Source organism: Taeniopygia guttata, chromosome 1 (genome assembly GCF_048771995.1).
Source record: "Taeniopygia guttata chromosome 1, bTaeGut7.mat, whole genome shotgun sequence".
Lineage (NCBI taxonomy): Eukaryota > Metazoa > Chordata > Aves > Passeriformes > Estrildidae > Taeniopygia > Taeniopygia guttata.
Window position 1 is genome coordinate 11,724,060 of NC_133024.1, and position 15,518 is coordinate 11,739,577.

At 36.8% G+C, this 15,518-nt stretch overlaps 1 protein-coding gene across 7 annotated transcripts in view; it reads right to left on the minus strand.

Annotated features, from left to right (window-relative positions):
• GBE1 (1,4-alpha-glucan branching enzyme 1) overlaps window positions 1-15,518 on the minus strand; it is a 143,727-nt gene that overhangs the window by 37,060 nt on the left and 91,149 nt on the right. For all 7 annotated transcript variants that reach the window (XR_012053545.1, XM_072923430.1, XM_072923438.1 and 4 more), the window contains exons 10-12: window positions 11,737-11,835; window positions 9,045-9,155; window positions 6,011-6,182 (exon numbers count right to left, since the gene is read on the minus strand). Coding sequence is in view for 6 of the 7 variants with exons in the window: in XM_072923430.1 (XP_072779531.1) it covers window positions 6,011-6,182; window positions 9,045-9,155; window positions 11,737-11,835 (382 nt within the window). In the remaining variant the exon portion in view is untranslated. The remainder of the gene's footprint in view (window positions 1-6,010; window positions 6,183-9,044; window positions 9,156-11,736; window positions 11,836-15,518) is intronic.

Sequence of the window (15,518 nt, forward strand, 5' to 3'; positions counted from 1 at the left end):
AAGTACTATATTTGCAGACAAGGCTGCATGCACTCACACATTGATAGTGGAGATATCACAAGTCTGAACTGCGAGCTTTACAAATCGCACAATACGCAAGGCAACAGGTGGAGCCCTAGGAACAAAGTTTGAGACACTAGCACAAGCTTCAGCAACACTATCCCATGGTGAAATGATGCTACTAAGCACAATTATAAGTAAAAAAATATCCTTAAAAAAACCCAACACCTTGGAACTGATGCACGATGTCAGAATGCCTTGATTTACCATAAATCTTCTCCACTGCTAGTGCAGTCATAGCCAATACCCAGCAGATGTGGGTAGAAACGAAGGAAACATCAGCATTACTCTGAGAGAAAAACAATAGTGCCACTTTTGCCAGCTATCTTCATTAAGGCTATTCCCTCTAACACCCTAGAAAATCCTACCTGGATTTCACTCCATGAACACAGCTGCAGCAAGCATTGGTTCTCAAGCAGTTCTGAGGATGCTGCTGACTGTGAAGGTTTCTGTTTCAAGGTTTCTGCCTTGAGAGGTCATAGTATGGATGGGGATGCACCACCACATATAGATTGCTGCCCCTAATAATTTTATTTAAGTATTTAAATAACACACACACATGTTATAGTGCTTTATTCCTTACACTTTCAAGGAGGATGTACAGTTAACCCCCATAGATTCCTAATGTTTGGACATACTTAATTTGTCAAGAGAGGTGGGATAAGACAGGTCTTTGTGTGATTTAGTTTTGAATTATGAGACCATCTCTCTCTTTAATTGTTTTTCTCCCAGTCACTCTAATGTGTTTTGAGCAAGTGTAAAAATGAAGCTTGCTTCAATCAACTCTAAATGAATAAATATTAAAAGTTTTAACCTCTAGACCTTGCAGAAGAGACTGTCAAAGTGATTTATGAAGCCCAATACATAAATGACGATTCTTCCCACTGCCACTGCCCAACCCAAACTGTGAGTGGGGTTGGTTGCATATGGGTTATTATGCTACAAAGTCGGAGATGGTCTATCACTAAGTCTCTGAGAAACTGTAGGTGAGATTTCAGATTACACCCTTGTTTTCTACTTTATAGTGAACATAATTGTTTTCTGTCAGGCTGCCATGGAATTAAAGCACCTGCTGGAACTGGCAGCACATTTGTCACCTATCCTAGGCAAGCATATTAAGAAGGATGACATCAAACTACCTCTCCTAAAGCTGCAGTCTGCACCAAGTGAGCACTTCAAGGTTGCTTATCCAGAGGAGTTGACTGAAGTGAGCGAGTTGGAAGAGTGTGTGCTCTCCCAAGGCCATTCTTTAGATTATGGTCAAAAAAGTCACCCTGTAACCAGTGAACAGATGTAAGATGCATAAGAAAGTCAACAGAAAAAAGTGTCAAAATGTAACATGCCAAAGATAACCAAACTCCCTTAGGTTTAAACTAAATATCCTGCTCTTGATACAATTTATTTTTCATCTAGAATAGGTAGCAATAAAAATAGTAGTTCAGATTCTGTTTAAAGTAACATTCCTATTTATAAGTTATGCTGCACCATTTTTATTTAAGGTTTCTAATTAATATTATTAAAGAAGATGGTACACACCTTTCTCACACTGATATTAGTGCTACTGATACAGTTTTTGTATCATTCCTCTTCTTGTTTGTCAATATTTTTTCAAGATCCTGCTCTTACAAAATTCCTTAGTTTAAACATAAATTTCTGAAAAAAATCTTTAAGTTTCTCCCCCTAAAATACTCCAAGGAATAGATGATGCATAGCATTTTAGTTTTAAGGGCAAAGAAAGAACAAGGTCTTAAAGAACGAGAAACTCTTTTGGTGCATGCAAAAAACTCCTAAGACTGGAGAAGGTGTATAAAACTGCTGTGTAAATGAACTAACAAGCATGAAAGAGGAAATTTAACTGACAAATTAGATAGTAGTGGAACAGGTGAATGTGAATGTCAACCCAAACAGTAACACTATCAGTCAATGCTCATGATAGCAAAAAATGCTCTAGTTACTTCAAATAACTTCCTAATTATATATATATATATATATATATATAGTCTATATATATATATATATATAGTCTCAAAAGTTGTTTTACAGGGAGTGAAAATTGGTCTCTGGAGTCTTAATTAAGAGTTGTTTTACTATGGGAGAGTCATGAAAAATAGTGCTAGAGGTTCATGCAGGAACTAATCTCCATTTAAATCAATAGATTGGAGCTTAAGCCAATTTCAAACAAACAAAAAAAAGAACCAAGGAAATGATTGTTGCAAGATGAAAATCAAGACCCTATACGGGCATAAAACAGTTAATATTTGTGCTAGGAAGGATCTCAAGGACTCAAAATGCTATTTAAGGCCCTTTGGGTATGTATATTTGGGGCAGCAAAACAACTACCCTCTCTTGTCTAAATCTAGACACACAGATGTATCTTGCAAGATAAGGAGAGACCATGGAAACAAGTCCACTGAAGAGCTGGCACAGCTTTTTTACATGTCCTGCAGGCTTTCCCTAAGTGCAAGGCACATGCAATGAACAAGAAAAATACAAAAGGAACCTTTAAAGAAAAACAATTACCATTGTCTACAGCTTGTCTTCAGGGGCAGAATGAAAAATGAAGCAAAAAGAAAATGCAAGGATGTAGAGACAACAGTTTTGCAGCGGTAAGTTCAATATTATTTTCAAGAAATTTGTGTGAGTCTTTATTTATACTGAATTTAAACACTTCTGGGTAACAACAGAGGTTGCTTTATTTTCAGGCTGAGCTCAGAAGATTCCTGTAATACTCTAAAAGTCTTATAACAACTTCTATTAGTCTTTGTTTACTTCTTTAGGAATTATGCTCAATCTCGAGCCCTTTTTTTATTTTGTAGAAGACTAAAATAGACAATTAAGAATTTTAGTTAGATACAAGTTTTTATTTTGGATTTGCTTTCAAACAAATTAGAGAGGGCAGAGATCTATGGCTGTAAATATTTTTGCATATACTTTACTGGTTTTGAGTTGATTAATGTATATGGCATTTCAATATCACTGTAACTACAAACAAAAACAATTGAGTAGGAAGACAGAGTTTTTTATTATTATTTACAATTAAAAAGACTACTTTAGCTATTTAATATACACACATTCTAACTGCTTGAGCCTTAAGTGTCATTAAAGTTCAGACATTCAAATATGCATTGTCTCTGTCAAGGCCTTCACAGAAAATTAGTAAAGAAAGAAGCCCCTCAAGAAGCACATGTGCTCTCAACTAAAGCATTGTGCAGAAGAACTTGGAATTTTTGTGACTTCATAAAATTCTGTGTCAACTTCTGACTCATAACTAGCTTGTCTCAGTATTAAAATCTAAAACAGGAGCTGGGTTGCACAAACTACAGCTACATTGGGATTGCTGCTCTCTACCTGCTCTAAAAGAAGAAAATTTAGACACAGCAAAAGTTTCAAAACAATTGCTACTTTTTTGCTATTACTATTAAACAAACTGGCCTTCCAAAGAATGCATTCACTGCTGCAGGATATTTATTTATCATTGTTATTCTCATTTTCAGCCAAGCATATGGAGTTTCTCCTTTCCTAGGTTAAGTCTTCCATGCCAGATGAACGCACAAGAGATCACCTGGGAAGCTGCACATAAAACCAAACACAGACTGGAGGAAAGAAGGCTCCCAAAGGTTTTTGTTACAAGGGAACCAATTTACTGAAACAACAGAACTTTCCTTTTCACATTTAAGTTTGCATACAAGACTCATTGCCAATAGTGAGATATAAGTGGAAAGAAAAATAAAAGCCTCCAGAGAAAATTAAACATCCAGAATCATGAAAAATAAGAATTCCAGGAATTCTGCAGTAGTTTCTTAGAGATACATGTAAGAAGGACAGAGAACCATCCAGAGTGAAAGATGAGAGAAAGCCACAGTCAGTTTTTGATGCACAAACTTTTGTCAGGAGAAATCTTCTCGCATGTATAGAGCCCAAATGATGCTCCAACGCGTGTGTAATTAAATATTATTCCAGATCTTCCAAGAGAAATTCCAGGATATATTTGAAAATACAGATTTCCACTCCTGACACACCATTTTTTAGATGAAGTTTCTTTTTCCTTAAGGTGAGCAAAGCATTCAGAAAGCAGGGTGTTTGTTTGCTGGGTTTTCAGAGACAGAAAGTACAAGACTCTTAATGGAAGGACCTAAGGAAGCACAAAGGCACCTGGAACGCCTTTTCCAGGTGCTGTGAAAGAAGATTTCCACTCCTTCCCTCACCCTACAGGAGGCTTCTCTTCCTTACCTTTGGCATTCATGAAAACATGCAATTTAAAGAACTCATTTGTCACTGTATTTGCCTAATTAGTTAGCATGTTGTAACGTGCATTTTAAGCCCACAGGACTGCCAGCGTTCTGAATTTATATGTTTTCTCCTCCAACAGTTATTACAATCTTTCCACCTTTCATATATAGCAAACTATAATGTAGTTACTGAACCATTTGCAGTACTCAGAGATATCAAATATTAATTGCTCAATCAGCCAGCATTGACACACTGGATTTAACATGCCACATTGCATTACTGATTAGATTTCTAATCTTACTAAGTCAATCTGGGCCAAAGACACCTGCAGTTTAGCTAGAGTATTTAGTAAACACCTGTTTCCTCAACTATTATAGTATTACTAGTTTGAATGGAAGTCTACACCTCATATCTTGAACATTTTGGTGCCTGATTGCACACTTCATAAATATTTATTTCATTAACTTTTTTTTTTTCTCAAGAGTGAAGCAAACAACCTGCATTTTCTTGGAAATAATAATTTTTCTAGTATTGCATATGGTGAATTAGTTCTGTACTGAAAATGCTTCAATTCTTTTTAAGAAAATCAACACAATTTTCTGAGTTTACTCCTAATACAAAGAAAGAGAGTACGTATCAGTATAGGTAAAATCCAGTGTCACCATTGTCTTATGTCCTCCAGATTTTTAATCAGAAAATATGATGTTAAATACACCATTATGGAAGAAGGGCAATATACATCCAACAGTCCCCTTAAACCTTATATAACAAAACATTTAACCACAAAAGTAGAAGACAGTACTAAGCTAAAATTTCTATAATTATCAAGCGCTACATTATCAGAAAACTGAGATGGTGATTTTGTAACGGCTTTCAGCCCTTTTGTTCCCCATGAGACTATCACAAATGCTATACAGAACTTGTCCAAACATACTACAAAATTTTTACTGTAAAGTAAGAACTATTTTGCAAAGAAAGTAAACAAATTAATATGGCAAAGAACAGACAGCATAAATACCTTTGGATTTTTCCAGAAGGCTAAGAATATTTAACTTTTAAGATGACTACATGAAACTGTAACTTGCTGGTTAAATTAGACTAACAATTGAACTTTCTTGTAGCAACTTTGCTTTGGAAGTAACTCAACAGTTTTATTTTAGTTGATAGACCAGAAGAACGTACCACTAACTCTTCCAATTTCTGTGCTTTGATAGCAGAATGTACCTCCTGTTTCTGTGATTTGTCCTTGCATACCTCATTAAGCACTAAGAAGCAAAGGAATAGGTCAACTGATTCCAGACTACTTCATGACAATTAATAACTGAAATAAGCACAGAGCTATCTTTAGTAAATTCATTGTTACCCTAAAAAATTTAAGAGAGGAAAAGAACAGAGACAAAATACAACCCAGCTGCATGAGCCACAGCTCACTACCTGACAAACTTGCAGAACAACTATAAAAATACTAATCTGAGTTGTAAAAGTTATTTCTCTTACAGTTAGAAACCATCGTGATTTTATTGTCTTGTCTTGTCATACATCTTACAGACAGAAAAACAATGCATATTACCTTTTGTAATAAATCTATAAAAGCATTTATGCTCCAAATTTCAGCACTGTGATAAATACTGTGGATATAAGACTATGTCAGATCATTTTATTTCCCTGCCACGCATTCTGTAGATGAGAAAATGAGAGACTTTTTCCTGAGATTACTTACCCATGAAGTTCAGATAGCTCTCTCCTCCGAGTGCATGAGTAATGAGACGAATCATTTTATGAAGCTGTATGCCACGATCGATAACTGGCGTCAGAGGCATGAGCACACTCATGTTTGTGTACATCTCTGCATCCATCAGGCGAAAGGCCAGTGTCTTATCACCAACCAGTGCCTAGAATAGTTCAGAAAGACAGTGTTTCTAAGTTTTGGTTGGTTTGTTTTTTGTTTTTTTTTTTTTAAACAGGTGGTCTGTATCATAGTGGGAGGATTTACAAGACCACTGAAGAGCCAAGGACATGGCTCAGTGTGCATGATCCAGATGAAGAAAACATCCTGCCACTGTCAACAATCATCAGATTCATGGTGACCCTACATTCTGATCACTGCATCTGTGCATTGTGTGATGTGCAATATAGAACTGGTCTGCTGCCAAAAACTGAGGCAGGGATGTCCATGAGCTGAGCCTGGACTGGATGTCAGCCCCAGTTATCTGTTTTCTCGTTGCAACCCTCTCCATTGTTAGTGGAGCTCCTGGGCTGATGGGACTGAGTCAATAATGGTAACAGACTAGAATATGTTTAATCCCCGGTCCTACATTTCACCCAATGGGATCATACTGCATAACTACTCTAAGAACTTTTTCACCTACAAATATCGATCGTGAAATATCAGCATCAACTCAGTAAGCCACAAGTGACCTACTATTTGGAAATTTTTACAGGAAATACAGAAAATAAGAAAGTGAACACCTATAGTAAAAGCTCCTGGAATGCAAAAATAAATGGGTATAAACAAAACTCCGATTCAGACGTGAAGAGCGAGTATGAAGCATTCACTTATATGCAATCAAGAATGTGATTGGTTTTCTGTGATTTCACAGAAAAGAAAATACTGAATTACTAACTTGCTAGTGCTCACTGCAACTAGAGAAAGACCACAAAATGTCATCCAATATATTAGCAGGCAGGTAATGGAAAACATTTTGGAGCATTTATATTTAAATAGCTGATTTTTGTTCAATTAGCCCAATTCTTGTTTTATACTCTTGAGCAAAAATTTACTGAATTCCAGAGATACAGATGAACTGTAAACAGGTCTAGCTGAAAAGCACCATCATCCGTTCATTTTCCAGCTGACAATATAACAGCATATATAGATTATTCCCTTAAGTAAAAAATACTCTATTTAGAGGAAAAAAAATCCTATGCGACAATGAGAAGACTGAAGACTGAAATGAACAACCATTTTCTGGGCTCAGAATGTGGCATTTGTTTGTGCTATTTAATATCCCCTAATCTTTCCATTGGAAGAGCAGCTAAGTGTTTCCTTATTTGTGTTTTCTGTGGCAACTGTGATTTTATAAATGGATATATTTTTCCCTTCAGTGATCTCTTTGCTACCCCAAAGAATCTTATTCTTTTTAGTATTTTTTTTTCTTTATGAAAATCAATCCACACCTGCTATTCCTTTCCACAGCAGTTTTTCCAGTTATGCTGTATATCCTCCAAAATACAGAACCAAACCTGTCTCCGACATTGAAGATTCACACAAACCAGGAAAGACTGCAGTGGCATGTTGATTGTGCTCTTCTCTATTCCACTCATAATAATTCCAGGACTGCATTTGCTTTTTTGACAGTGATTAGATTTGGAGTTGCTATTTTCACACTCTTCTTAAAACCACATGGCCTTGTATTCTGACTGGCAACAGTCAGCTCATAGCCCATTACAACATATAAGAAACCAGGATTGTACCCTCACATGCATCACTTCAGGCATCTTCAGACTGAATTTTATCCACACTTTTTGTTTCTCTAGCCTACTTTTCACATATCAGCCTGATGCATGTCTGTAATCATAGTTTTCTTTTAATTAAAAATAATGAAATTTTTTTCCCCTAAGTATGACATTCTAAACTGAAAATGCAAAGTGATATGGAAAACAACTCAATTGCTAAAAATCACCGTGAAATAAAAGAACAGAAACAGTAATGTTATATGTTGTGCTTTAGGGCAAAGCATCAGCTTTGATGAAAGCAGCTTATTGTAGAATAATATACATTTCCAAGTAATTTCTGAATTTCTTTATCAGGAACATGCATTAAATGAACACTGTAACAGACTCTGAGATCAGAGTGTAAATAGGTACACAAAATGGATATCATGAGTGGTAAACTCAGAATGCTCTTTTTAAAATATAAAATTTGTTTTGGACATGTCTGTTGACATTTATTGTAGAAAGTAGAGGAAATGGAATATCAACCTCTAGTATATAAAGGAAAGATAGGTTACTTAAATGAAATACACATTTTTTAATAAAAGGTTTAAAGATGCTAATTGAACAATTCCCAAATTACTTTTTTTTTTTTTTCCTGATTCTTCAGAAACAAGGGTTAAAAAGATTGTGGGAGATGAATGCTATCCAAATTCATCATTACTTTTTCTTTTTTCCACACACAGAACTATTATAATTGCTTTGAACCAAACTGCTACAGCATATTTCATTTAGGTCTCAAAAGAGGATGTTTTCAGTCCTTGCAGAGAGGAAAGGCTTTCACAAAGGGAAGAGAAGTCACAAACAAATTTCTTATATTGGCATATTGTTTATGCTTATCATAAGTAGTTTCCAGTTTACTTAGTGGAAAGAGGATTTTCAAAAGCATGGATTATACTCGTTCCTCTGTTCTATGGTGGGCAAAACAAGAAACTACAACTCATTTCTTAAAAACAAAAGAAAACTGAAAGCTAATATCACCCATACACTCCAGGGAGGATTATTTTACTAAAATGAAGGATTGTAAAATAAAAACACAGAAGAACAAACAAAAAAAACCCCGCAACCTAACACCCCCCCCTCAAAAACCTAAACAAAACAAACAAGTACAAAAAAAAAGAGCACTAATCCAAATCTACCTGTCTCTGAAATTCTTGCCATCCTCCTCAAGTCCTTTCTCATTAAAAAAACAAACAAACAAACAAACATCAAACTTCTAAACAAGATCTTTTACTTGGTTATGAACAAACAGCTGAAAATACCTGGTCGTGACTCTCTGCATAAGCAATGTATTTTTCTTCACACCGTCTGTTTGTTAATGTATGCACAATATTGCCCATATTCCAGTCTTCATCTTTTAGCTCCTTAATTATCTACAGAAATAAAAGAAAGATTACTGAAAAACTGCTTTAACTAAAAACATGTAACATTATTTGACACAGAAATGTCCAATGGATTGTACACTGTATTCTCACACTCCCAAGTTTTGAAGTGATGAGCTTTCTCTGGTAATCCAAAGAGTTGTTTTTTTTTTTTTTTTCAATTTTCCCACATAAATATAATGCCAAGAATACTTTTTTTCTCCTCTACCTCCCTGGGGAAGCACAGACAACAGGTTTTGCCATTTACTATGTGAATCCTCTGATGCAGTGGAGAATGTGATTGATAGGACCTGCAAGAGAACACTGCACCAAAACCAAGGAAGAAATATGTGGGCACACACCTACCTGCTTCATAATAACAGGAAATGCAATCCCGACATATGGGAGCTTCCAAATAAAGCTCAGGCAGTGTGGTGCTACCTCCTGATTTTTAGCAATTTAAACTGAATCCTATTAATAGGCATTTTCTATCTCATATCACATTATTTCCTTCATCTGATAAATCTCGCTCAATTTCAGTGTTAGTTTGTTCTTTTTTTTTACACCACTTTGTAGACCTCCATTGATCACTACAACTTAAATGCATATACAAAATATATAGACATAAAAACAGAAGTGATAAAAAGGCAATAGCACCAAGATGGCCAATATCACACTGCAAAAGTTAACATTATAATTGTAACTGCCCATATATTCCTAAACAATCTTTTTTTCTCCTCTTTCTTTGCTGATTTTTTTTTAAGTCTATGAATTCTGGCTCCGAACATATTGAGGTCCCTACGTAGCATCATATTACATACTACATCTATCTTGAATCTGAACTAGTACAACCACTGCTGTGACAAACAGTTTCTCTTTCTTACTTTTACAGATTCCTCAGAATTAGTTCATGCGATCCATTGGGAGATTCTTCAGTTTTCAAACTTACTTTAGCAAGTTGCCTAGAAAATTTCCTATTAACAGTACATTCTTGAAATCATATTTTAAAAAGAGAGAGTAACCAGTCTAGGAGAGTTTGATAACAGCTGATAAACTGCTTAGCTGAACTTCTCCCTTCCAACCATCTCAGCTTTATTTTTCCATTCATGAAATGTGGTAACAAACTCTGGCATCACTCTTTCTCTAACTCCACATCACTACTCTGGTCACTAATTTGCAGTTTCATTGGCAAGAAGCTTCCTGCCTATATCACACTAAGTTTTTGTACAACGCCAATCATAGCTGGTTTGCACTAAACATCCCATCATGTCCCATGTCAAGTACATGTTTAAGCTGGAAAACCTGACATTTTCTCCAGTTAAAGAACAGAATTTACTGCAGCACAGTTATGCTTCTTATCCAAGTATTGTGAATTCAATGAAGCAGATCATATCAGAGATTGCTAAATTACATTGCAAATTTTTGCACTTGTAAAATTCTACGGTCTGTTTTTTTCCCCCATGTAACATGAACTTGGCCACTTGCATTTTGCTTACCTAGGAAATCGCTCATCTTGCCTGCCCTAAAGTGTGTTAAGGAACAAAACAAAAAACAAACCAACAAAACTCCAAGAAACCCACAAAACATCACAATTAGGTATTTGTTGTTAAAAAAATGAGCCCTTACTGCATTCCAGGACCTAAATGTCTAAATTACACATTCCAAGTTTTAATGATGGTGTCTCTGTTGGAAAAGCTGCAAAGTTTTGTCTTCGGAAAAGAGGCTTGAAATCTGTTTTTCAACTGGTTCTCTACCTCCTAGTTACAAAATTGAAAAATGCCAAAGGTAAGCTAATTTTTAAATTATCATTCTTAGCTACACATTATATTTATTGAAGCATTAATGGTCATAGAAAACATTTATTTTTTTTAGATCATCATGACACCCCAAAGGATTTGGGTGCAATATTCTGTCTAACTGAAAAAAGTTCTCTAAAACATTACTAGAAGCCTTTTCAGATAATCTAGTATTTTATGCCTTTTCTTGTGATTCTGTATATTAAGGAAAAGGTGATATAAATACTTATTGCAGTCAGAATTTATTAATATTTACAGATTTATATTATTCAGTTTTGCAACCCCCCTGTACCAAGTGCAGGTGTTTGTGTAATTCACCTAGGTTTACTTTGCTTAAACTTTCAGGTGTATTTATATTCAATGGCAATTTCTATGCCCAATGTCAGGAGGGCTTATTGCATGTTTTTGGAGTGATCTTTTATTGTTTGGGGTTTTTTTCTTTAATATTTACATGCATATGGTTAACTTTTTATCTACCTGTCCACATTCAATATAGATTACACATTCTACAGCAGTTGCAAGATACAGGTAATTTCAAAGAAATTGAGCTTATGTGTATTGTATCAAGAAAACAATTATCAGCTGGAATGCGAATCCCTGCTCCTAAACTTCCTCACCTGGAGCCTACATAACATCTGACAGCTCTCATTTCAGCCTCTAATACCTGTGCTCAAACCTGTCAGAATTTATTTCAATAGCACATTAACATAGAAGAAAGCAAAACTCATCAGTAGGATTCAGAAGTGGTTATGTGTATGCACTGACAGGGAAACATCCCACTTTGAAGAAGTTCTCACCTGGATCCACTTATCTGGAATGGCCATGGCAAGCCGATAATCAAAACCCCCTCCTCCCTCTGCCACAGGCCGACAGAGTGCTGGCATTCCAGAAACATCCTGCAACAGATAAAACACCCCACAACATCATTTCCACAGCACTGCAAACATCCCTGCACATTTCCCTCCTACAGTAATACTGACATACAAACACTCTATAAACAGCTTCAAAGATTGACCTGGTTAAGGGGAAAAAAGAGTAAATTTACATCCACTATTACTACACCCAGATGTGCTGTTTGAATGCAAAAGTTACAGAGAAAAGCATTATGACTTTTCTCATCAAATACTCTACCTCAGAATAATTTAATACAGTAGATATTTAAATAGGAAGAGACCTCAGCAGATACAGAGTTTGAAATAATTAGCTCTCTTGAGCTCCAAGTAATCAATAGAAAGTCCAAAGTAGTCAACAAAAGACAAATTAAACCTTCATTTTGTTTATTGATATTTTGCATAAGGAATTGCATAAGAAAGGTTAAATATAAAGCACACTAAGGAAGAAAAATACAGTCTCAATTCTTTTCCCGAAACCAAACCTATTGATCCAGCTAGTCCTGGAAAGTGACATGCTCTTACTGCATAATTTTCCAGTTTCATATTGATGGAAGCAGACTATTCTTAAATTTGTAAATCCATGTTCTCAAAATATTTATTTCACCATGTTGTTAGGCAATTTTATCATGCAGCATTCTTTTCTAAAGTTATCTGGACAGAAAATGCAAGTCTGCAACAATTGCAAAATATCCATCAGTACTCAATTTTATTAACTTTTGTGGAGGAATGGTTTCTCACTAACAGCAGTTATGGATTAACAAACACTCTTGCATCTACACAAGAGAATTTATGGAATTAGTACTGAAAAGAACCAGGGCTTAATTAGGAAATTCATTCTGATTTGCTGGATTCAATCCACTTTTCAATTCAATTGCTGCACTGGAATAGTGAAAAAGATATTTACGCTGCAAGTCATACCCATATACACAGACACTGACATAAGGGAGGAGATCAACCAGGTCACTAGGAAGCTCACGGATGGCATCTCAGGGGTGGAAGGCAGGGCTGCCATCCAGAGGGACTGGCTGGAGGAATCACTCAGCAGAAATGTCACACAGAATGCCAGAATGTCACCAAGTTAATCCCAACGCTGGGATGGGCCAGCTCCTGCATCCATAGGGGCCAGGCCAGCCAGGCTGGGGAACAGCTCTGCTGGGGAGGAAGGGCTGGGGGCTGTGGGCCAGCAGCAAGCTGAGCTTCAGCCAGCAGCCTGGGCTGGCAGCAGGGATGGCCAGCACATCCCAGGCTGTGTCAACAGCACAGCCAGGAGATCAAAGGAGGGAATTATCCCCCTTCAGTCAGCAGCCATTGGATCACACAGAAAACTGCACCCACATTCCCCACGCTGTAAAAAAAAAACAAATAGTGAAGTAAAAATTCTTTACAGACTTTTAGAGGTGATAAAAATTTCAGTAACTCTCCTAAATCAGTCAGAAAGGACAGACACAGACTCTTGGTCTCTAGTTTATACAGGACATGATGATATGAAACAAAAGCCTTTTTCTGTGATGCCATGATGCCTGTCTGGAGGACAAGTCTGAGATTTAAGCAGCTCCCATCTACTTGAGTCACAATATTGAAAGCCAGATTTTTGGGAAGCAAAATTCCAAATTTATCAGTATTTATATCTATGTCTACAAATTTTAACTGGACACACACACAAAAAAATCATAAATAGTTTGTTTAGTAGATCTTCCATGTACTTCTACCAGGAAACTTCCTAGCCTGGTACAACCCTCAGACTACAACACACTGCTGATCTTCCACAGAGGGGGCAATGAAGTGACAACAGTGATCCAAGGGGGATTAAAAAGGACTTCAGGGCCTTGAGACAATGGGTAAGGGAAGCTGAGGCAGTAGCCCTTTTCTCCTCTATAACTCTCATTGAAGGCAGCAACATTAAAAGAAATGGGTGGACTGAGTCTATTCATACCAATGTGTGAATTGCTCCATGGCTGGTGTCACTGCCAAAATGTTGGGGGGTTTGATAGTGTATGCTGGCTTCAGGCAGGAATCACATTTCTCAGTGATGTCTGTATTGGAAACAGTTTAAGTGGACCCCTGGGAGTCTCCCATGGTTTAGGGGCTGCACTTGGATTGGGGCAACCCCTGTTATCAATCCAGGCTGGGTGTGAACAGATCCAGAGCAGCCACTGAGAAAGACTTGAGGGTGCAAGTGGGTGAGAGGCTGGACATGATTTATCAGTGTGCTCTTGCAGCCCAGAAATCCAGATCTGTCCTGGGCTGTGTCCAAAGTGGGCAGCAGGGCAGGGAGGGGATTCTGCCCCTCTGCCCCGCTCTGCTCAGACCCCACCTGCAGGGCTGCATCAGCTCTGGGCTCCAGCACAGCAAGGACAGGGACCTGCTGGAGCCAGGCCAGAGGAGGGCCATGAAGATCAGGGATAGAGCACCTCTGCTATGAGAAAAGGCTGAGAGGATTGGGATTGTCCAGTACCTGAAAGGAGCCCACAAGAATGACAGAGAGGACTCTTTGCTGGGATATGTTTTGATGGGACAAGGGGGAATGGCTTCAAATAGGAAGAGAGTAGGTTTAGATTAAATATTAGGAAGAAAGTCTTTACTGTGAGGGTGGTGAGGCCCTGGCACAGGTTTCTCAGAGAAGCTGTGACTGCCCCATCCCTGTTCAAGGCCAGGTTGGATGGGGCTCTGAGCAACCTGAGCTAGTGGAAGGTATCCCTGTTCACGGCAGGGACTTGGAACTTGAGGATCTTTAAGTTCCTTTTCAACTCAGGCCATTCTATTATGCTATGATTAAACAGCTAATTTCAAAGCATTTGTTCAGACCAGGTTTGAAAAGAGCTCCATATAAAACTAGAAACCTCAGCATACTGTGTCTTTGCCTGTTTGTGTCTATAATACTTCAGGCATGACATAATTTTACTTAACATTTTTCTTCCCATTATAAAGAACTTTTAATCACTGCTTTATTTAGAAGACCAAAAAGAAAAACATGCATATACTCAGTAACACCTAAAAAATTAGCAATTACTAAGAACTGAATATACAGAATATTAAAAAGCTGTAAAATCATCAATTAATTACATTAATTAGGGAATATATTATAATTAGTTATGGCCAGAGAAAAACATTTTTCTCACATAGCACTGATTCTATAGGCAAGCAAGCATTCTTCACTGCCTTTTGTAATTTTCAATTATGTCAATAGTTTCTCATTCTGAAATTCTCCTTTAACCATGAAGCACATTGATCAATTCTATGATTCATGTAGCAACTTCCTGAGGCAGAAAATTATTTATTTTAAAAGCAGCAGCTCTCAACTTAAGCATGAGAAACTGAAGACACATCTTATTAAAAAAAAAAAAAAAAAAAATCTCAGGTATTACAAGACAACTAAACTCAGAATTTCTTCAGTTATAACCTAGAACTACCTAGAAAATTAACTGGTTTAATTTCAAATAAGCCTACAGCTCAATGAAACCACCTCCAGTTTGCTACTGATTGCTCCCCAGATGCTGCTTTGGTAGCTTATCACTGAGCTCTTAGCAGTGGTTGTCTATGATAGAAGACTTTACCATAAATAAGAAATGAAGTTAAGCAGTATTTTGCTTCCTAAAAATAGAGAACTCTTAAGCATCACAAACCCTTTTATTAGAAATCCATACAGTCCCTACTAGTATCAGATATATCCCACTTTTTCTTTTAAA